At 53.2% G+C, this 22,174-nt stretch overlaps 2 protein-coding genes across 3 annotated transcripts in view; one reads left to right on the top strand and one right to left on the bottom strand.

Annotated features, from left to right (window-relative positions):
* TBC1D5 (TBC1 domain family member 5) overlaps positions 1-21,202 on the top strand; it is a 595,354-nt gene extending 574,152 nt beyond the window's left edge. The window contains exons 21-24 of the mRNA XM_052643045.1: positions 3,298-3,397; positions 15,447-15,526; positions 16,413-16,529; positions 17,358-21,202. Coding sequence (XP_052499005.1) covers positions 3,298-3,397; positions 15,447-15,526; positions 16,413-16,529; positions 17,358-17,639 — 579 coding nt within the window. The 3' untranslated portion in view covers positions 17,640-21,202. The remainder of the gene's footprint in view (positions 1-3,297; positions 3,398-15,446; positions 15,527-16,412; positions 16,530-17,357) is intronic.
* Positions 19,714-22,174, bottom strand: part of PLCL2 (phospholipase C like 2) — a 211,828-nt gene continuing 209,367 nt past the window's right edge. For both annotated transcript variants that reach the window (XM_052643025.1, XM_052643033.1), the window contains exon 6: positions 19,714-20,091. In XM_052643025.1, the coding sequence (XP_052498985.1) occupies positions 19,912-20,091 (180 nt within the window). In that variant the 3' untranslated portion in view covers positions 19,714-19,911. The remainder of the gene's footprint in view (positions 20,092-22,174) is intronic.

Here is a 22,174-nt window from a genome sequence, read left to right as displayed (position 1 = left end):
ACTCTTTGTCTCACAGATGGGCTTTTGTGTCAGCTTTCCGTTGAAAAAGAAAGTCTTACAGGAATGAAAACTGCTGGTTTCTGCCATGTGGATTCCGTTTGTACTGAGGTTTACTCAGGACTTAGGCAAGCAAGACGCTCTTCACTTGCTGCCAGTGTCTAAGCCAAAGCGCTTGCCTGGAGGCCTGTGTTGTGTCCCGCGGGCTCAGCCAGCGCGCACCCCGGGCTGCCCCGCATGCTCAGCCAGCGCGCGCTCCGGCCGCCCTGCGCACTCGGGCAGGTCGCGCATGGCACAGTGCAGTGGGCACCAGCCTCAGTCTCAGCCCACTTTCCTCACAGTCACGCGTTTGGACGAATGGACCTCCCTGAGCTCTGTGCTCCCTCCCGCAGTCAGCACCTCACCATCCGCAGGCTGGACTGTGTCCTCTGTCTCCTCTCCAGCTCTTCTTCCCTCCCAGATTTTATTAAGAAACCACACTGAATACACTTAATCCGTTTAGGTAGGAATGACTGCTGGGGTTTAAGGCTACCAAGGGCTTTTGCATCTCACAAAAAGTGATCACTTAATCCAAACTAGACTCATACATAGAGTAAACGGAGAAGAGATTTTAACCAGCTGGTGGTACATGCCTGGTGTCCTTTGTCCATTCTGGGCTGTCAGCACCCCAGTTGGAAGCCAAGGGCAGGGACAAACTCCAGCCAGAGCCCCTCTCAAGAGACTGTCATGTGCTGGCCTCAGTACAGTTCTAGACTCTGCTGGGTGGGTTCGTATCTGTAACACATTGAGGAGGCAACTTGTTCAATAGTAGGGACAGGAAGCCAGGACCAGGATTCTCAGAGCATCTATTCTTACTTCTCTGGAAGATCTTCATGTGCTCTACCTCATAGTCTGGTAACTGTAAACCTTTCCTATTCCAACTCCAAGCTTGGAAACCTCTTGGGAGCAAAGCATCTAACTTCTACCTTCTCCAGAGAGTGCTGACGTCAGGCCCCTACTGGGTAGAGGATTCGGAGAAGGCGATGGCACACCCTCCAGTACTCTTGCTGGAAAGTCCCATGGATGGAGGAGCCTGGTGGGCTGCAGTCCATGGGGTCGCGAAGAGTCAGACACGACTGAGTGACTTCACTTTCACTCTTCACTTTCATGCACTGGAGAAAGAAATGGCAGCCCACTCCAGTGTTCTTGCCTGGAGAATCCCAGGGACGGGGGAGCCTGGTGGGCTGCCATGTGTGGGGTCGCACAGAGTCAGACATGACTGAAGCGACTTAGCGGCAGCAGCAGGGTGGAGGATTACTTAAGGTTGCATGACTTGTGACTGGCGGGGCTGGAAACAGAACTCAGGCTTCCTTATGGCTGTGCCACTCCAGTGCCCCTCCATCCCACTGCTGTGCCAGCTACCTGTTGCTGCGCAACAAGCCACCGCAAACCCCACTCCTCAAAGCAGCGCTGCTGCTGCTCACGGGTTTTCAGGCCAGGCGTGCGGACAGGGCTGGGTTGGGCTGCTCTTCTGCGCCGCCTGCTGGGTTACTCACTTGGCTAGCTTCAGATGGGCTGGGCTGAAAGGTCCAGGAAGACATCACTCACGTGTCTAGAACCTCCTTGTGTCTCCTGTGGCCGCTTTCTCTCCTCTTGTTCATTGTCATAGCCTGAACTTCTTTACAACTAACTATGGCAGCTGCCTTCCTCTAGTGAAAGCAGAAGGAAGCAGAAGTTGGCAGGCCTCTGATACAGTGTGCCTTCTGCTGCGCTCTCTGGATCAAGGCAAGTGACGGGACAGCCGGGATTTGTGGGGAAGGGAAGTAGACCCCACCTCTTGATGAGCAGAACAGTGTGTACCTCGAGGAAGGAATGGATGGTGGCCATCTTCAGAGATGAATCACGACCAGGGTTAACCAACAGATGTAGTGTTCTTTCTCGGTTTCCTGTGGGGTCCTGAGCGAACAGGGAAGCTGAAGTTTGTGCAGACCCAAAGGAGAAAAAGGAGAAGAAAAGCGCCCTGCAACAGCTACCCGAGGCCACAGTCCTCATTCCCTGGCTGAGCTCCTGGTTGCTTGGTCTTTACTTGAGTATCAGAAAAGAGGCCGTTGTGCTTGGTGGGATGTACAGGGTACATTGGGATGTACTTTACAGTATGTAAAGTACAGGATTCAAGCTTGGGCCATCCTACAGTGGGCATTCACAATAATTTGTTTTTAGAGCGACTGCTGTGTCTGTTTTCTGCATCAAGCATTTGAATGCATGTTCCTAAAGGCTCATCTTCCAGGCAGCCAGTAAAAACTGTTTTTAGGTATGTGTGTTGCTAACACGTGGTACACCTACAAGTCATCTTTTCAGCCATTAATTTCCATCTGTGTGTCAGATTGTGTTCAGTCTCTTAAGAAAAAGCATGTCTTGGGAGGTTTCTCTCCACTTTGTTTCAACAACAGAGGATTCTCATCTGGAGAGAGAAGTGCCTGACCCTGGAAAACCCATCTGCCAGCCTTGTCCAGCTCTGGCAACGTCCTTTCCTTGTATTCCGACTAACTTGGTTTAAAATGTCTTACATTATGAGAATTATTCTCTTCTCTGAGAAAAACTCCCTTAATCTTCTAAATTTCCTTGGGAAATTTTTCACATGCATTACTTTTTTTCTTAAAAAAAGCAAAAGCTCCAGGCTTTATCTGTTTGTTACAGTTAGATTGTCTTTCCGCCATTTAGATAATTATCCCACCCAGACTATTTTTCCCTAGAAACAGTCAAATAAATAAAATCCTCTAGTACTCTTATCAAGAGAGGGGATGTAAGAGCGGCTGTGGGGGCAAAACTTTCCCAAGTGCTTTGGGAAATCTAATGTTTTCAGAGATTATTGTGGTCTAGAAAATGAAGAGATTTGTTTTAAATGGAAATTTCTGGTTTCTCAAATGTGTATGAGAAAATGTAATGGTTTTGTACCAACTGTCTAGGGAGTTGGGTCCACTGAAGTGCCATTGACTCTCAATTTGTTTGGCTCAAAAGTTATTGAAGGTATTTTATGTACTTTTTCAATATAAGTCGGCATGGGTAAACATTTACACATGGCACGGAGCAAGCATTCGATTCAAAGTCCAGAGTTGCTGTGAATCTCATTTCACTCCTCCTCTGTCTCACTGGCGGTGGAGGTGATGTTTGCTCTTGTTCATTTGTTGCTTCCTTTTTTTTGTCTAGGACTAAAATGACATGGATGGTGGCTCTTTAAAACAGTCCAGACCTTTTGGAGGACTTTGGGGATTTTCTTTGATTTTTGTTTTCATTTTCGTATCTTTGCCCCCTTGATTTTAGGAAGAAGAATTAGAAGCCCAAATTTCCTTCCTTCAGGGACAGTTGAATGACCTGGAGGCCATGTGCAAATACTGTGCGAAGGCGATGGACACTCATCTTGGTGAGTGCGGGCTCCGGCCCTGGGAACGGCGGCAGCACCAGCCGCAGGCGCGTGTGTCGAGTGCTTCCCATGAGTTACCTTGTGTCACCCTCGCAAACAAGGAAACCAGAGCGCAGAGATTAATCAAATTTCCCAAATTATAACACCAGTCAGTGGAGCAGAAATTCAGAATCAAGCAGTCTGACTCTAGATTTCAGCTCTTAATGGCTACACTGCCCTTTCTAAGTATCTCTCTAACCTCAAACAGACAGACAAACACAGAGCATTCGAGGTCAAGCAGTCAGCTCTGCTGTTGTGCTGATCTGCCTGTAATCACTCACGTGGTTGTTTCGGCAGTGCTTTCTTTATTTTTTTAATATATATTTTTTAATCACCTGTCTGAAATACATGTCGGGACCTTTTCTTCCTTCTGACTGTGCCGATATTCTAAGAAGTGTCCTCATGTGCCCTTCAGGTTACACGTGAGTGGCCTGTGTCACACCGTGGAGTCCTGGGCCTTACTTGCTATATTCGTGAAAGCTCTGTGTTCTGTGTTAGAAAAGGTCTCTACTGTTAGAAAAGGTCTCTACCTCCGATTTGCTTCAGGAACTCCCTGCTGCTTACAAAACGTTTAGACTCCACATTGTGACCATTCTCATCCCACTCACAGGCATCCTTTCCCTCCGTCCTTCAGGGTCTAGCATCGTAATTTGGGAGGAGGTTAGGGAAATCAGACACATGCTCTCATGGACATGCCAGTGTGCTGTTCTGTGAGTGTGGAGCATCGTGAGGAGTCGAAACACATTCCCCCTGTGAGGGCGCACCAGAGAACCACCAAATGCCCTTCCCTCTAGCAGGGTCCCCAGCGGGGCCCGTCTCGGGGCCTTCACTGGAGACAGATTGTACATCACACTCCGTCCGTTGCCCAGCCTGCCAGGCAATGAGTCCATTACATGCGGCCAAAATGGCTTCGTTCGGACGCAGCCCAAACGCACTGGCCTCGAGCCGGTAACGAGTGATCTCTTATGAGCTTGGAAACGCACGTGGCCCGCATGGCCGACTGCCTGCCGGCATCTCCCCAGGCTGCGTCCCCGCGTCTCCCCGGGCCACATCCCCTCCCTGCTCTGCCCTCCTTGGCTTCCCTCCGTCCTCCAGGGAGAGGGCACCAGAGGAGGAGATAGCGGGAGAAACCCTAAAGGCGGGTCCCTTCATATCCATTCCCTGCCACTCCAAAACTGTTCGTACACTTCTTCACAGTCAACTTTTTAAATTCAGATAGAATTAATTTTACACAAATCTTACAGCATCGCAGTTTTAAGTGCATCAGAAAGAAGTAATGAAGAGGTAGTTTATAAATAACTGATGTATATTCCATAATTCTTTATGTACAGAGCAGGAGCTGGCATTTTTCATGACTTTTTTTTTTTTTAATATATGTAGCTGTTCAGTTCAGTCGCTCAGTCGTGTCGGACTCTTTGCGACCCCATGAATCGCAGCACACCAGGCCTCCCTGTCCATCACCATCTCCCGGAGTTCACTCAGACTCACGTCCATTGAGTCCGTGATGCCATCCAACCATCTCATCCTCTGTCGTCCCCTTCTCCTCCTGCCCCCAATCCCTCCCAGCATCAGAGTCTTTTCCAATGAGTCAACTCTTCACATGAGGTGGCCAAAGTCCTGGAGTTTCAGCTTTAGCATCATTCCTTCCAAAGAACACCCAGGGCTAATCTCCTTCAGAATGGACTGGTTGGATCTCCTTGCAGTCCAAGGGACTCTCAAGAGTCTTCTCCAGCACCTCAGTTCAAACGCATCAATTCCTCGGCGCTCAGCCTTCTTCACAGTCCAACTCTCACATCCATACATGAACAGCTACATATATTTAAAAAAAGAGTCGGACACGACTGAGCGACTGAACTGAACTGATATTCCATAGTTAATGTTATTATTTAAATACAAGTTTAATTTTAAAGTAACCATGAGTATATGTGTGTGTGCACACACTGTAATTTTTGCTTCTCTGGCTACGTGGGTGACCTTTGTGTTACTCAGTTTTGGGTTTTGACCAAAGTAGAAGAACAGAGAAGTGCCTGTAAACATTTACTGCAGGAGCTCTAGAAAAGTCCAGTAGCGGGATGTCTCCAAGTTGCTTGGTCCACATAGCAGCTTTTAAAGCAGCTTTACGTAAGCCTCAGGATTTCCAAACAGCTTTTACTCTTTTCGTCAGCACTAAAAGAACACTTTTCTTGTTGCATGGGATGGAGAAGCACTTTTTAATTAAAGAAAAGCCCTTATCAGCTGTGAATTTTCAGCTAACCACAAAAGCCGATTTGTTTTGTGTATATGTTTCACTTTCAGCCAGAATCCCTTCACAGGGCTGTTGACTTCTTGCTGTAGAAGTAGCCTGACTGCATGTTCATGGTGGGGTTGAGAATCCCCGGTCCTGGGGCCTATGGATTCATTCCGTTTCATCCGCATGTGTAACGCTTTACCACAGGGTGTTCCTGGATTGTAGGCAGTTTGGATTTTAAGCAAAAATTTGCAGAAAGCATAAAGGTTGAGGTGTGAAGCTCTCAATTTAGTTTTTTACTTATTATATCCTTTAAAAATGACTTTAATACTCGCATATTTTTCTCCATATAAACGTTTCTGTTTTTCCTGATTAGTAAAGTAGTACAGCAGTTGAAACTGAAAAATCCACTAGTGATTGATTGATTATGGTATAGTAATGCCATCTTTATAAAGGTTAAAATACATAAGCATGAAGAGATGTTCATAATGTATTATGAAGTGAAAATAGCGGGTGGCACAGTAGAATATATTTGATGTAGAAATAACCATTGACTGTGGTGGCCTGAGTGAGGAAGAGCACAGAGGGACTTTCCAAGGGGCTAGCCTTCCTCTCTGCTTGGAAAACCTGCGGGTGCCTCAAGTGCTTGTGACTGGCACCGTGGGGGCGATCTGCATACTGCAGGCACGAGTCCCCTCTGAGACAGCTGCCGGGACTCCCCTGAAGGTCCGCTGGTGACAACTCAGCGCTCCACTGCCGGGGGCATGGGTTCGGTCCCTGGGCGGGGAACTGAGATCCTGCATGCCATGGGCAGAGCTAAAAAGAAAAGCAGCTGCAGTGATACCTAAGCAGGAGAGACAGGCTCACAAGCACCATACAGGCACAGGGTTGAAACCAGACTCCATCACTTCTGAGATCAGCCTGCTTGTGACTGTACATGAAATGGGTTTGCCAAGATCTATCTCACCAGTTCGTTGCCAAGACTAAGACATTTTTAAAGCCTCGCACAAGGCCTTCCCTGGTAGCCAGTGGTTAAGGATCTGCCTTCAGTGCAGGGGATGCAGGTTCAATCCTAGGTCAGGGACTAAGACCCCACATGCCACAGGGCAGCTAAGCCTGCACACTACGGAACCCGCGTGTCAGCACGGATGAACCTGCGTGCTGCAACTAGGACCCGACGAAGCCACACCTAAAGAATAAATCAAGCCAGCACTGGTTGAGTGTGCAACACAAATCCTCTCCTTCCTCTTGGCTATTTTTTTTTTTAATTTAAAGTCTGTTGAATTTGTTACACTATTGCTTCCATTTTATGTTTTGGTTTTTTGGCCCCAAGGCCTGACCAAGGATCAGACTTATACCCCCTGCCCTGGAAGGGAAAGCCTGAGCCGTTGGACCATCAGGGAAGTCCCCTTCCCCTCAACTCCTAGCTGTGCCTTCTATGTGGCCGATCCTGGGAGACCCCGCCTGCCTGCGACCAGAGGAGCTGAGCAGTGACTGGTTGGGGTCCCACGGCTGGACAGCGAGAGCTGGGAGCAGCCCTGCTGAATGTCCCTCAGTCAGACCACGTGCAGAGATGCTGGGGTTGGATCTGCAGGGCCTCACGTTAGGTGTGTGAGCTCTCTGAGCAAGAACAGCTGGCCCAGAACTGCATGGCGCCTTTGCTCCCCTCGGCAAAAGCCCTGCTGAGCCTGGCCGCCCGCTCCCGAGGGGTCCGAGGTGGCCTCAGAGTCTCATCCCGCCCCTGCCCTTTTCTGACGTTAAGTATTTTCACTGAGTTCCTCTCAAGGAAATTTTGTATCAGTCTATGTTATCGTCAGACCTGCAGTGATATCTTAAAATGTCAAGTACAGTTCAAGACTGTCTTTTTAACAAAACAGATACAGAGAAAAGCACCTCAGTTAAAAATTACAGAAAGCTATTTGTTTAAATGGCCCTTTAATTACAGAGGTAATAAAACTGACTCATTACCAGTTTTATTTCCTTATGGTTCTAGAACCCAAAACTGAAAGCATTATTTGTTTTATCAAAAATCTACCAAAATTCTCATTTTATTGCCTCCACGTAATTGAGCTTTGTCAATTCAAAGATTTAGAGACAGGAGTTGAAAATGTGTCTTTTATTAAATCTAAACTTTTCCATCAACTTGACAAGACTTTCCTCACGTGTTCATTTTTCCGTTGCTATAGTCACACCCCTCTCTGTCATCCTGACAATTGACAGCATGCGTCTCGGTGGCTGAGTTGGGCTATTTTTAGGCTTGCCGTCACTCACACAGAATTGCATGTGGGTGAGCTGCCTGCCCTTCTCTGATCTGCGAGCAGCGGGGCTTGCTCCCGCGGGAGGGGTTTCCAGCCTCCGGTCGGCATTTAGTTTGCGGCAGCTCGTCCTTTCATTGGTGGGTCACCCAAACAGTGGGGGGTGAAATGCAGTGAATCAGGGGAGGTAGAGCTATGCCGCCCAGCGGACCTTAGGCTGTCGTCAAGGTGGACGCCCTCCAGGCCCTCACGGCTGTTGCTCGTCTCACAGACGAGAAACCGAGACTCGAGGCCTGGGCGGGACGAGGGACACAGAGCCCGCTGGCGCAGGCGCCCGGGGCCCGTCCCAGGTCTCGGCCGCTCTTCCCACGCTCCTGCGGAGGCCCCGCTCCAGTCAGGGCCAGACTTCGGGTCGGCAGTCTTAATGCACACCTCGCGCCGATTTTGCACTTGTCATATTTATGCAGGAATTAGCGGTACGAGGAGGTCATTTTTGAAAATTAGTTTATTTGCCTCTACAAGAGCTTTATGAATCTGATTTGCTGATATTTAGCAAAATAGCATTCAGTAGATGTTTTTAAAAGTGTTCAACAGGCAATTAACTAGTGACATCTGAGAGACAGCGAAGGAAACTGATCACCAGGCGGCTCTCCCTCTGCCAACCACACGGTGGGTGCTGAAAGCTCTCTGTAATTATTAAGAATATGAAACGTTGCATGTAATTGCAGGATGAGATCTGCTTCTCCTGAGGGTCTGTTAGCAGATTCTGACTTGAAGGTCTGAAGGTCTGCACTTCCAGCAGCCCCCACGGCACCTGGTGATCCTGACCCATGATAGACACCAAGCAGCAGGCAGCGAGAGAACTTAAGATCATTGGGGCAAAATGCAGTTCGTGTGTTCCGAACGCTGTTAGTGGGTCCCTACCTCGCCCTGCAGGCACACGTGCGGGAACTCTGTGGGAGGAGTGCTCCCCCCACAGCCCCCCACCATCTGAGGCAGCCTGCGCACACCGAACACTGGCGCTGTGCTCAGCGTCTTCCTGCCCTGCTCTCTCCTCGTGGAAGGCATTTCTCCCCAGATTTGATTATCTGGGGAGATAATCAAGACAATCAAGAAAAGACTGCAGACCGTCACTAACCGCATCGCCCACCCCTCAATCCAGGACCCATGTGATCATGTTCATGTCCCTTCATTCTTCATCCGAAAAATATCTCACCCTCCTCTATTCCTCAGGAGATAGAACCAGCCTTCATGCTGGCTGGAGAGCCTCATGTTGGCCATTCAGCCAGTATTTCCTCAGTACCTGCCCTTGGATGTGAAAATGGGTTTGGGGAGCAGTTGGTTGGGGGTGGAGTGAAATGGAGGAGTGCCTTTAAAGTCAAGCTCCAGGTGAACGGAAGAAGAGAGCGAAGCTCCAGAGGAGGGAGAGAGCACAGAGACTGTCTGCCTCATTAGCAGCGCCTCAGGTGACACGTGGCTCCAGGGAAGCCAGCAGTCCCCCCGGAGCACCAGCGGTCTGAGGCACTGGGGGCTGGCGCTGTAAGTCCAGGGATGCAGTGAGCAGGCCTGTCTGCAACGGAAGACCAGGATGTGCCATGCAGAACCGGCCGGTTTCGGGGGACTTTTAGTCATGGGGCCTCGTCTCTGAGCGACAGTGACAAGAGTGAAGGATAAGCAGGACAGGGCCCAGCAAGTGGGTCCTTGCAGAGGGGAGCCCGGATGCTTGAACGGGTTATATTGATACACTGTTATATTGATGAGATTTTTGTGGAATTTCCACAGAAGTGGTTAGTTTTACGAATTTTTTCCCCCTTTTATTTCAGTGTCCCAACATCTGTAATGGGTAATGCTTAAATATAAGGAGATTATAAAGAACATAATCTTACTTCTTCACAGAAACAAAAGGAAAGAGCCTTTATATCATCATTTATTCTGCCTCTTACTAGAAGGAAAAATGTGCATTACTTTGAAAATTTTAAACATTTCACATTTCTGCCTTTAATTTTATGAGGTATGAAAAGATACTGTTTTTCCTTTTTTACACACAGATTCGACTTAAAGTAGTGCATTAGTGACTAAGAAGTTTTATATTAATGAAACAGTTGTGAACACTGCCTTGAATCACTGTGTGGTGGAACTGGCTAGGCAAAGGCTTTACACGGTCAGTAGTTTGTGAGTTAAATAAAAATGTTTGCACTCAGGGCATTTAGCAGCCTCTGAAGGTAATTTGTTTGGACTTTGGTTTCTAAACTCTGAATTGCTTATGTGCAGCTAGTCAGCTCAGTTTATTAGAGCTTAGGTTTAGCCTTAAAATGATGGAGAAGGCAATGGCAACCCGCTCCAGTATTCTTGCTGAGATAGTCCCTTGGACAGAGGAGCCCAGTGGGCTACAGTCCTTGGGGCCGCAAAAAGTTGGACATGACTGAGCTACTGAGCTCGCAGCCTGAAAATGAAGTGTACGTTTTATGTCTGTGTCGGCTTTCGGGGGAGATCTTCGTTTCCGTCAGCTTCAAAAAGGTGAACGCTGACTGAATCCAGGAAGCCGGGCGGGAGGCCCTGCTGAGGACACCGCGCTCGGGCTCCTCTCCTCGGGGTGCGCCCTGCCCGCAGCCCCTTCCGTGAGAGGGCCTGGGCGATCTGCCCGGGGCCAGGCGGTCTGGCTGCTGTACGAGGCCGAGGGCGTCCCATCCAGTTCTCCTCCACCCGCATCCGAGCCGGTGACCTTCTGTGGAAGTGGGGTCTGGACAGACGTCCTCACGGTGGGAGGACGGCAGGAGGGGCAGGAGGGAGCACCTCCAGGGACCCGAGGGCAGCGCGCCCGCACCGCGGCTCTGACCCGGCCCTCCGCCGCGAGTGCACGTTCCCCCGCCGTTTTCAGCCACAACGCTTGTCCGTTAGCCTCTGGTCTATTAACCCCTAAGACAACAGACACCAGGAAGCTATTTATGAATTTTTCTTAAAGCAGAGCAGCCCACAGGCAGGCTAGTCCTTGGGCTCGTGAGAGGACCCTCGGGGCTCCTGCTGCCTTCCAGGGGCACGCGGGCAGGGGAGGCCCCAAAGGCACAGAGGCAGCCCCCGGGGCGCCTTCCAGAGGCTCCTGGGGCTTCCCTTACGGCGCGGGCCACGGCTGTCAGAGGACCACCCGGGGCCGGGGGCACGGAGGCGTCTGCGAGGGGCTGGGGGGTGCCCACCAGCGCGCGCCGGCCTCAGACCCCGTGACGTCGGCGGAAGAGAACACGGGAAGGGGAGGCCCTGAGGAGCCAGGGGGGCTTCCCACGGAGGCCGATGGACCGGAGGCTTCTGCTGCTCTGGCTCCTTACCCACCGCTGCCCAACCGCCGCCCTCTGCTTTCCCGCCAGCACCGCCACTGCTCCCTGAAGTCCTGGGGCCTATGGGAGTCTGCCAGCAAGGCGGGGCGTCCCGGGGGCGGGGCGGGGCGTCCCGGGGGCGGGGCGGGGCGTCCCGGGGGCGGGGCGGGGCGTCCCGGGGGCGGGGCGGGGCGTCCCGGGGGCGGGGCGGGGCGTCCCGGGGGCGGGGCGGGGCGTCCCGGGGGCGGGGCGGGGCGTCCCGGGGGCGGGGCGGGGCGTCCCGGGGGCGGGGCGGGGCGTCCCGGGGGCGGGGCGGGGCGTCCCGGGGGCGGGGCGGGGCGTCCCGGGGGCGGGGCGGGGCTCCTTGACCATTGAGTCTTGGTCCCGCGTGGCCAGCAGGACGTGGTGAGACCTCAGCTCTGAGTGGGAGAGTCAGTCTACACACTCAGATGTGCGAAACTCTTGCTCCGAAGCTCCATTCCCAGCAGTGGCAGCCCGAGGCCTAACTGCCGGTTAAAGGCAGACTTGCTTCTTTACTGGTCGCCCGTCTCGTCTGGACCGAGGCCCACAGCTAGTTTCTCTGCCCTGTCTCCTCACCTCGCCCGGGTGGGTCGGGACTCCAAGGTCTCCCTTGTCTCTGTTGGAGGAAGGGCCTCTGAGTGCCCTCCGGTCCCTGCTGGCCTCTGCGGACAGCTCTGTCCCTGCCAGAGCCTCTGACTGTCCTGTCGGCTTGAAGCCTTGGCCCTGAAGGCCTTCGGTCCTTAGTGCTTCAGCCATGGGTCCCAGCACGTTGAAGGCAGGAACAGGCGCTATGGCCGAGCCTTTGGCTTCAGGCGGTGCTCCCAGCAGACCATCCAGGAGGCAGCAGGAGGTCACGGTCCCCTGGGCAAGCAGGATGCGCAGGGCACTTGCTGTCCACAGTCACCTCTCTTCCTGACCCACGGAGCTACATGTGGGCTCCACGGGCCTCCCTCCGCTAGATCCTCAGGCACGAGACTCCTGGGCCTCCTGCCGAGGCCCTGGAACCCTCACACCCACCAGCCGGACTCCCTACTGGCCCCGGGAGCAGAGCCCGGCACCTTCGCAGCTCAGCGAGCCGAACCTCTGCCTTTCCAAAGCTCCCAGGCAGCCCTCTGCCTCCCAGCTCAGCCCTAAAAGCCCAGGCAGAGTCGTCAACACAAAGGCAACCTTTTCAGTCCTCCCAAAGACCTACAGAACTGTCTCGTCAATTTTCTGCATTTGGTTGCCATTAATGTCTTGTTGAGTGGATTTTGTGTGTGTGTTTATTGAGAGAGAGCAAATTGTTACAGGCTTTTAAGGAGACCAAAACCAGTCAGTCTCTAATTACATCTATTATCCCATTCCCATTCATCTTGCTTTCTTGTTTTGAAGTGGGCCTTTCTAATAGCCAGAAACTCCAGTCACATTCTGAATAAATTCAGGCTGCTGTTTTTCTGCTGTTGTCTGTAAGAGGACTTGTCGGCATGGTCTGTAAATTTATTCTTGGTGAAGATTCTAATAAACTGTCAGGCTGGACTTATGTTGATGGGACTTAGTCTTCGCCTCGCCCCTTGCTGGAAATACTTTTTGGAAGAAAAGCTATGAAAAACCTAGATCACATATTAAAAAGTTGAGACATCACTTTGTCAGCAAAGGTCCATCTGGTTAAAGCTATGGCTTTTCAAGTAGTCATGTATGGATGTGAGTGTTGGACCATAAAGAAAGCTGAGCACCGAAGAATTGATGCTTTTGAACTGTGGTGTTGGAGAAGACTCTTAAGAGTCCCTTGGACTGCAGGGAAATCCAACCAGTCCATCCCAAAGGAGATCAGTCCTGAGTGTTCATTGGAAGGACTGATGCTGAAGCTGAAACTCTAGTACTTTGGCCACCTCATGTGAAGAGCTGATTCATTGGAAAAGACCCTGATGCTGGGAAAGATTGAGGGCAGGTGGAGAAGGGGACGACAGAGGATGAGATGGTTGGATGGCATCACCGACTCAATGGACATGAGTTTGGGTAAACTCCGGGAGTTGGTGATGGACAGGGAGGCCTGGCGTGCTGCAGTCTGTGGGGTCGCACAGAGTCGGACACTGAGCGACTGAACAGCAGCAACAAGGCCTGCAGTATTTCGAGATGCAGGTTCCAAGGGTGTTTTTCCATGTTTGTTGAGTCAGTCACTACTCACCGTGCCCCTGAAGTTTGCCAGCTATCCTGCTGAGGGCTGGGTGTAGCCCTGAGCCAGACCCCGCTAGGGGTGACAGCCGACTGATAAGCCAGCGTCGGGTGTGACAGCGCTTTCGTCAGCGCCATAGAGGAGCTGACGCCAGGGGCCCTGAGGGTGGCCTGGGCACACAGTCTGGGTGGGCAGGAAGGCCGCTCCCAGGAGGATGCATGAGAGCTAAGGATGGAGCCTCCGGGCCCAGGCAGGCTGAGTGATGCCCCCACTCGCCTGGGCGCCAGAGGCTGAGGGGCCAGGCCTGGAGCAGAGCCTCGGACAGCGTGACCGAGTGCAGGGCCGAGAGCCAGGCTCACAGGCCGAGTCACTGGGCTCCTGGTACGGCCCCAGGAAGGGAGGGAGCAGCTTTAGTGGAGGGTGAGCCTCTTCCTGCACGGGTTCTCGGCTTGGTGCTCGGACGGTGTCATTGTAAAAAGGTGTTTTAATTGCTGCCCCCAACCAAGATGGAGAAGGACATGGCAACCCACTCCAGTGTTCTTGCCTAGAGAATCCCAGGGACAGGGGAGCCTGGTGGGCTGCCGTCTATGGAGTCGCACAGAGTTGGACACGCCTGAAGTGAATTAGCAGCAACAGCCCAACCAAGAGTCTCCAGAGGAGACCTGCGGGGTGGGGGGCACTTTCACTCATGCACCCCCTCTTTAAGAACCCCCTCCCCAGAAGCACAGGCCCAGCAGCGCCGGGGGCTCAGGCGCACTGTGCAGAAGTCCACGACCCTCACTCGCTGAAGCTCTTGGTGAGCAGCTCAGCATGACGCCGATGCTCAGAGCTGGCTCAGCGGGTCTTCAGATCAAGTCTGCATGAAGGTCAGGCCTCACGCAGACACAGAGACACAGCTCCGGTGAGGGGGTTAAGTCTTGCTGACTCCACAGGCATCGCTATTTGGCGACAACCACAGTGCCATGGATTTGTCCTTTTCTTTTTACCATTATGTTGAATTGACAACATACTTTACCGTTTATATTTTTTAAAGATTGTTGTTGTTCAGTTGCTAAGTCGTGTCTGACTCTTTGTGGCCCCATGGACTGCAACACGCCAGGACTCCCTGTCCATCACCAACTCCCAGAGTTTACTCAAACCCATGCCCATTGCATCGGTGATGCCATCCAGCCATCTCATCCTCTGCTGTCCCCTTCTCCCCTTGCCTTCAATCTTTCCCAGCATCAGAGTCTTCTCCAGTGAGTTGGCTCTTCTCATCAGGTGGCCAAAGTATTGGAGCTTCAGCTTCAGCATCAGTCCTTCCAATGAATGTTCAGGCTTAATTTCCTTTAGGATGGACTGGTTGGATCTCCTTGCATTCCCAGGGGCTCTCAAGAGTCTTCTCCACCACCACAGTTCAAAAGCATCAATTCTTCCGCACTCAGCCTTCTTTATGGCCCAACTGTCACACCCATACTACTGGAAGAACCATATATGGACCTTTGGTCAGCAAAGTGACGTCTCTGCTTTTTAATACAGTTTGTCATAACTTTTCTTCTAAGGGGCAAGCGTCTTTTAATTGCATGGCTACAGTCAGTGTCTGCAGTGATTCTGGAGCCCAGAAAATAAAATCTGCCACTGTTTCCACTATTTTTAGATAGTTTCTTTAATTTCTGTCACCAGGAAGACCTGGTCTTTAGCCAGAGGGGTGAATTAACAGCACTGAACCCTGGTAAGTGTAGGGAGCCTCGCGGAGACGTCGGGTGAATGCTCCAGGCTGTCCACCTTGTTGCAGGTCAGCAAGGGCAGCTCTGGGCTCTCAGCGGAAGTAAGACACACCTGTCACTGTGAGAACACGTTCATGGGACGTTGGTGGGAGGCTCTGTGTCCCAGGCTCTGTGCCCCCTCTCCTGTACCCGGCCCCTGCCCTGTGTTTGGTTGGGCAGAGCATCAGAGTTGCTGTGCAGTGTGGCAAAGGAATTCCCTGACTGGTCTGAAGTGATGGTGCAGCACCAGATAAATTATACTCAGGGTATTAGTTATAAAGTGTCATTCTTTTATTTTTCAGTAAATATTCAAGATGTGATATTACAGGAAAATCTGGAAAAGGAGGATCAGATTCTGGTTTCCCTGGCCGGACTAAAGCAGGTATGTCCGTTCACCTGACCTGGTGTCACCCGGGCCAGCCTTTCGTGCCTGTCATGGGGGGAGGGCACCCCAGGCACGGACGTCCCGCCCACATTGCCTTCCACACGGAATCCTCCTGCGTGGCCCGGCTCCTCCCAGCAGTCATGTCTGAGCAGCCCGAAGCCAGGCTGGTCCTCAGTCCCCCCGCCCCCAACCTCTCACCCCTTCCTCTCCGACGCTGCTGTGGAGGGTGTGTCCCGCTCAAGTCCAGTCATGCCCCTGTAGACGCATGGACGTCCTGGGAGCACAAGGCCCAAAGAATCTCCTCCTCTAAGCAGCCTGGGCCCCTCGAGGGTCGTACTTGGCAGACAGATGGAGCAGCAATGTCGATGAAGGGGTGCAGGCTGTCACCGTCAGCCCACCTGACTGGCCCTCAGCCAGGTGGGCCCCCCCCAGAGGCGAGGGGCGTGGGCCCCCCCCCAGAGGCGAGGGCGCTCCCTGTGCCGGGGTGGATGCGGGGCGTCTCCCCCTCCAGGAGGACCCCAGAGGTTGCCCCATGCCTGTCCCCGTGCGGGCCTGGCCGTGCAGGCTGGGACGGCTCAGTGCCATCCATAAGGCAGAGCGGAGTGTTTTCTTGTTCTTTCTTTCCGTCGTATATTCATACCCACGTCAGAGAAGACCACTCAGGGGACCTCCCTGGCGGCCCAGCGGTTAGGACTCCGTGCCTCCACTTCAGGGGCCACAGGTTCAGTCCCTGGTCAGGGAACTGAGACCCCACAAGCCTCAAGGCACAGCAAAAAAAAACAAGACTGGTCAGTGGAGTCGGGGTCAGATGTACCCGAGGTTTAGGTGACGCTTAGAGGCAGACCCGTTGGTCTTTCTCATGGATCGTCTTCTTTGAAATCAGATCAAAGACATCCTGAAGGGCTCCCTGCGTTTCAACCAGAGCCAGCTGGAGGCCGAGGACAACGAGCAGATCAGCATCGCAGACGACCACTACTGCTCCAGTGGTGCTGCCCAGCAGGTACCAGGGCTCCGAGGGCGGGGCAGGCCGCCCTGGGGGCGCTCACGCGGGAGGGGCGGGAGCCCCGGAACCGCACATGGCGGGTACCGCACACAGCTGTGCGGGGTGTGGACTCGGGGCGGTGCCATCTGCTGTGGACGGGCGACTCCCGTGCTTGGGCAGCGCACAGCCTGCACGCCTGTAAGCAGCAGCTTCAGCCTGGGCTTCCGCTGCCCGTTAGGAAGCCCGGAAGGCCGGCTCTCTGCCTGTTTCTGGTTTGGCTGCAGCCCTGGCCTCCCTTCCCCTTTAGCAGGGGGAGTGCTGACCCTTCTTCCCCGTCTGGAAAGCTTTTTGGCCTTCAAGGGGAGGGACTTCTTGGTGTCTGTCACCCCATAAGCCACGTGGGTCAGGGAACGTTTTCTGTGAAGGCCCAGGGAGTAAATATTTTAGCAAAATCTCATCAAAGTTACCTTCTCAAAAAGCAGCATCCAGATGCTTACAAGCTGTATTCTTTTTTATGATTTAAAGAAGCAGAACGGCATTTTCAAATGGGGCTCCTTCAGCTTTAAGAGTGCTCTTCCAGCAGAGCGCCCTCTGAGGTCCTTTCTCGCAGCCTCGTGCTCTTTGGCGGAGGCCCTTCCCGGTCCATGTGTGTGTGGGCGCTCCCAGTGCGCACAGTGTCCTGGGAGACGGCGCACAGGAGGGGGCGAGGCCAGAGGCCGGCCCCCGGGGGCGGGGGAAGGGGGCAGACCCAGACCCCTCCAAGGAGCCCCCTGCCCGCGGGAGGACCCAGGGCCTGCCCAGCGCCCCCTCACCGTGCCCCCTCACCGTGCCCCCTCCCCTTTGCAGGCCCCGCCAGCAGCCCCGGGTCGCCGGGAGCGGCCGGGCGCGGACGACTTCGTCCTGGTCTCCAAGGATGGCGAGGAGCGCGGCGCCGGGCCGAGCCCCGCGGGCCAGGCCCAGCCGCTGCGGCCACTCCGGGGCGCCGCCCGGCCGGTGCTCGTGTTCTCCGACCCGCTGACCGGCCCGGCCTCCGCCTCGTCCAGCAACCCCAGCTCCAGCCCTGACGACGACAGCAGCGGCCACAGCAAGGACTCGGGCTTCACCATCGTGAGCCCGCTGGACCTCTGACGGCCGCCGGCCACCCTGCTGCCGCGGAGACGCCCCTGCGCGCACGCCGGCTGCCACCCTCGGGGCAGCGCCCACCTCTCCTCCGCACTCCCGGGCCTTCGGGGGAGGGGAGCGGGCCTCCAGCCTGCCCTGGGGCGCCGGCCGGGACCGCTGGGCGCGGCGCAGCAGGGCTCCAGCGTTCTCCAGCCTCAGACCCCACGGACCCGGCTGTCAGCGCCCCTCCTGGGACAGCCCAGACAGCCGTCGGAAACGAAGGCCGCGAGCACCTAGCTGGCCTTGCTGCACGACCCGATGGCGCCGCCTGCAGCAGGGCCTCCAGGAGCAGGGCAGCTCCCGGGAGGCCCCGCTTTCCCCTGTTGCTTGGCTCATCCCTTTGAAGAGAAGGTCAAAAGAGGGTTGACTTTTGCAGTGTGGAAGTCCGGACTGACCCTCAGCTGGGTCACTCCCCCGCCAGACTCTGTGAGTGCAGGCAGCCCGCGTCACCGCTTTTGTCCGCAGCCTCTGCATCTGGGAAAGGAAGTGTCAGATGGAATGATCTCGGGTTCTCAATTTTGCTGATGCTAAAAGCCTGTGTGAACAGCAAAAATGACATGTGCCTTGCTCTGTCATTTAAGTCACATACTAGCTAATATCTTCTGTTACTATAAATGTAGCAATTTCTTAATATTTTGTCTTTTTTTTATGAATTCTGGATTTTCAGTGAATATTGCTATTTACCAGCCAGATAAGTTCAGGGATTGCTAACAGTAATCTAAATCACACATTATTTTATTTCTCAGTCTACAAATTACTTTTAATTTTTTACTGTTTTCCACTCGTTTTGTTTTTCCATGTAGAGTTCATTTCAGAATAAGAGCCTCGGTTACTGGCTGGCTGCTCACTCGTGTGAGCAGGAAACTGCACTATTTTTATTCAAGTAACAGGTTTACTTTTCTAACTGGAATGATACTGAGTGAAGACCAGTGGAGACGCACACCTTAATTGAGCACACTATCAGGCCAATGATAGGAGCCAGGCCGAGGACTTATTTTGTCAAAGGACATTTCAGGGTCTGGGCAGAAATAAATCCAGTATATCAGCCTGAGCAGGTGCCGTGAGCAAACAGTGAGGTGCCACAGTGCAGATCCCACATAGTTGACGAGTGGCTGAAAAGAAAATGGACAGATCAAAAGGCAGTTATTGAGGATTTAGAAACCTTCCACCCTTCCAAAATTTGCGAGCAGTTTGGTTTGGGAGAAGCAGTCACTAGGCTGCAGTGTCTAGTAGCTTTTCCAGAATAGTGTGGCGCTTCACTGATCTGGAAAATAAAGTCTGGTGTTAACGACTCAGCTGGCCGGAGGAACACGGCAGCTGCTGCAGCCGCTCCACGTGCCCCTGGGCCACGGTCCGCACGGGGTCCAGGCTCGCCCCGCAGGACCTGAGAGGCTGAGACGGGGGCGAGGGGTTGGTGGCCTCACAGATAGTGGCCACTGTGTAAAGTCGGGGCCACTGTATGTACCGAAAGCAAAATGCCAAACCAGACACGCTTCTGACAAAGCTGTTTACCAAGTCGCTGGCCACTCTTAGTAGAATTACCTTGAACTGGAAAATTTTAAACTTTCATTAAATGCACGTACTGCTGTTGGAGAAATACCATCAAACGCCTTTTTAACGTGGCCACTGCTGCGTACAGTGAAGAGCTATGTACAGCATGTTGCTGCCACACCGGTGGCCTTTACACGGCCTGCGCGCCCAGCGGGGTCTCCAGCCAGGCGCGGCCGTCTCCCCGCGGTGCCCTTGAAGCCCGTGGCTCTGCACGTCCTGGCTCTCAGCAGGCATGCTGCCAGAGCCACCCAGAACCCAGAGGCCCCAGCAATCATACATAAGCAAGTAAGCCTTGTCTTAGGGGTTGGTTCCTCCCCGCTGCCCCCAGTAAATACTGCTTAGACCACACAGTGCATCTGCGTCTTAAGACGTTGTTTTCTGTTAGGAAAATGTCTTCAGAGGGACTGGAGTGGCTAGTCTGTTGCTCACAGTGGAACTGAGTTATGGCGCCTTTGCATACAAACACAGCATATTTGGGCCCGGAAGAGAATTTCTTGTTAAAGAGTTTATTTGCCTCCATAAGCAGGGCTGCTACATACATTCACAGTTTTAATAGACTGCAATTAGCTATTCCAGTTGTGCTTTAAAATCCCCAAAATTATTTCCATTATTGAGTGCAAAGCAAACGTCCCATCCGGCGGACAGTCGGCCCTAGAGTTACAGACTCTGGTCCCCTCCAGAAAGGCCCTCATGCTCCAGTCTCATCGTTTGCCTTCTCGGGTATGGCCTCGAGGCTCCGCCGCGGCTTCGGGGCGTCGGCGTTTTCCGTGCCTGGTTTGTTGAGCCCGCAGGAGACGGCCGCGTACTGGATCTGCTTCAGGTTCTCCACGGTCTCGTTCTTGGCGTATTTCAGGAGGTCGGCTTGTCCCTGTGGTGAAAGACGAATGAGACAGTGTGAGCGGGGCCGCGGCGCGCGGCCACACGGCAGGGGGCGTCCGCTGGCGCGGAGACGTTTGAGGCCTCAAGAGGGTGCGTTCATTTCTGAGCGCGCTGACTCCAACTAGGTCAGTTTAACACAACGACAAAAGTGAGCTCTCGCAGTTCTCGACAGCAGACTCCCAGCGTGCTGCCCGTTCAGCCCTCTCCACTTTCTGGGGTATTTGATTTTTACATGCGTGGAATCAAGCAGTTATATTTTTCTTCAGCTTCCTTTATTTTTTTTCCACCAAAAGTCACGTCTCGGCAATCTTTCCATGTCAGTATATACAGATCTACCATAGGCTGACAGAATTTTTAAAATTCTCCAGATGGTCTCGGGTGATTAAGGTGGTAATAACAAGAGTTCTCTATCTGCTTGAGTCTTACATTTCTCATGTTCAGACAAGTTATCACAACATTGTCAACAGCCCAGACCGTTGTCCAGCGGCGACACCAAGGACCCTTACATGTGACAAAGCCAGGCCTGGGAGCCCCCTCACTCCTACGCTGCCCTGCGCGCCTGCAGCTCCAGGGCCCCGGACCTGGCACTGGGACGAGGCTGAGCAGAGAAGGGTCTGAGGCTGAGAGGGCGCTCACTGCGGCAGCGTTCACTCCCGTCGCTTCAGAGCCCATCGGAAGAGCAAAGGCCACTGAAAATGCCGTCGCCCACCCACGACCCAGGGGCTCTGGATTTGGACACACCGACCACGCTGGCTTGGCAGTGTTTTCATTTGAGAAACTGAAACGCTATTTGGTTTCACACATTCTGCTTCCAGTTTTATAACTAATTCCATTTTCTTTGTACCCTGAAAGACTTACAACAACCTTACAGGTCAAATATTTAAGGTTCTCATTTAGAAAATAATCTTTAGACGATGTAGCTGAAGGCAGGGCTCTTGCTGACTGCTGCTCAACCGGGGCTGGGGCAGAGGCTGGAGCAGCCGGGAAAGGAATGGCCTCAGCAGGCGCAAAGTACCGGAGCCAGCAGCCGCCCAGCAGCAGCGGGCCCGTCAACAAGCTTACCGTGTGACCGCAAAAGATGTCCTCGTTATTAATAAAAGCGTCTCAAAGCATATCGGTGGTGTGCAGTTTTTTAATCACAATTCATTGCTCTTACTGAGCTAAAATATCAGGGGTGCTGTTATTTCAGGTACGTTTGTCAAAGCTTTCTTGTCAAAGTATCAGAAAAATGGAGGGCCCTCCTTCTGAGGGGCGTGACCGGTGTGGCCACAAAGGCTCTCCTGCCCTCAGCCACCACGTGCAGTGATCACGTGGCTGAGGGCGGAGAGCAGAGACGGCCACCTGCTGCCCCGGGGCCGGCTGGCACCTTCCTTCACGTTACACACAGCGGAGGGAAGAGGAAGAGGGCATTCAGAAGGAGGCACCAGGTGTCAAGTGCTGTTCATCTTCAGGAAAACGGGAGTGCAGTTATGAGTGGCTGGAGCTCAGCGTGTCTGGGGCCCACAAGGACTTCGAGGCTGCTCTGGAGCCAAAGCCCCCAGCTGAAAGCTCACTCGGATGGTGGGTTCCAGGCTGCCCCTTCCTGCTCAGCTTCCTGTCCACCCAGGAACAGCCTTCACTAATGTAACCAGGCTGGATCCTGTGGGGCCTTCCCCAGACAGGACTTCCCTCCCACCCCCATCCGCTGCTTTAGCTCCTCTCTGAAGCACCCAGATAACTGTATCTGATGCACATTTCCTAAATTATTTCACAGATGTGAAACGGCCCCCCACCAAATGGAAGGTGCTAACTACCTGATGACCTTGAGCACATGGCCCCCAGGCCTCCTGGAGCCTAAGGACTGGTAACACTAACCCCTGTGACACCGCCCCATTACCTCACACCATCAGTCAATCAGAGCTGTGCATGAGCGACCACATACCCTGGGACCCCTTCCCTCCCCTGACCTTTAAAAACGCTTTGCTGGGCAACTGACAAACAACTAATCTCAAAAATACACAAGCAACTCCTGCAGCTCAATTCCAGAAAAAATGACCCAATCGAAAAATGGGCCAAAGAACTAGACATTTCTC

This window comes from Budorcas taxicolor, chromosome 1, assembly GCF_023091745.1.
Source record: "Budorcas taxicolor isolate Tak-1 chromosome 1, Takin1.1, whole genome shotgun sequence".
NCBI classification, from domain to species: Eukaryota; Metazoa; Chordata; class Mammalia; order Artiodactyla; family Bovidae; genus Budorcas; species Budorcas taxicolor.
Note: the sequence above shows the minus strand (reverse complement) of the source record. Positions and strands in the feature narration are given on the sequence as shown.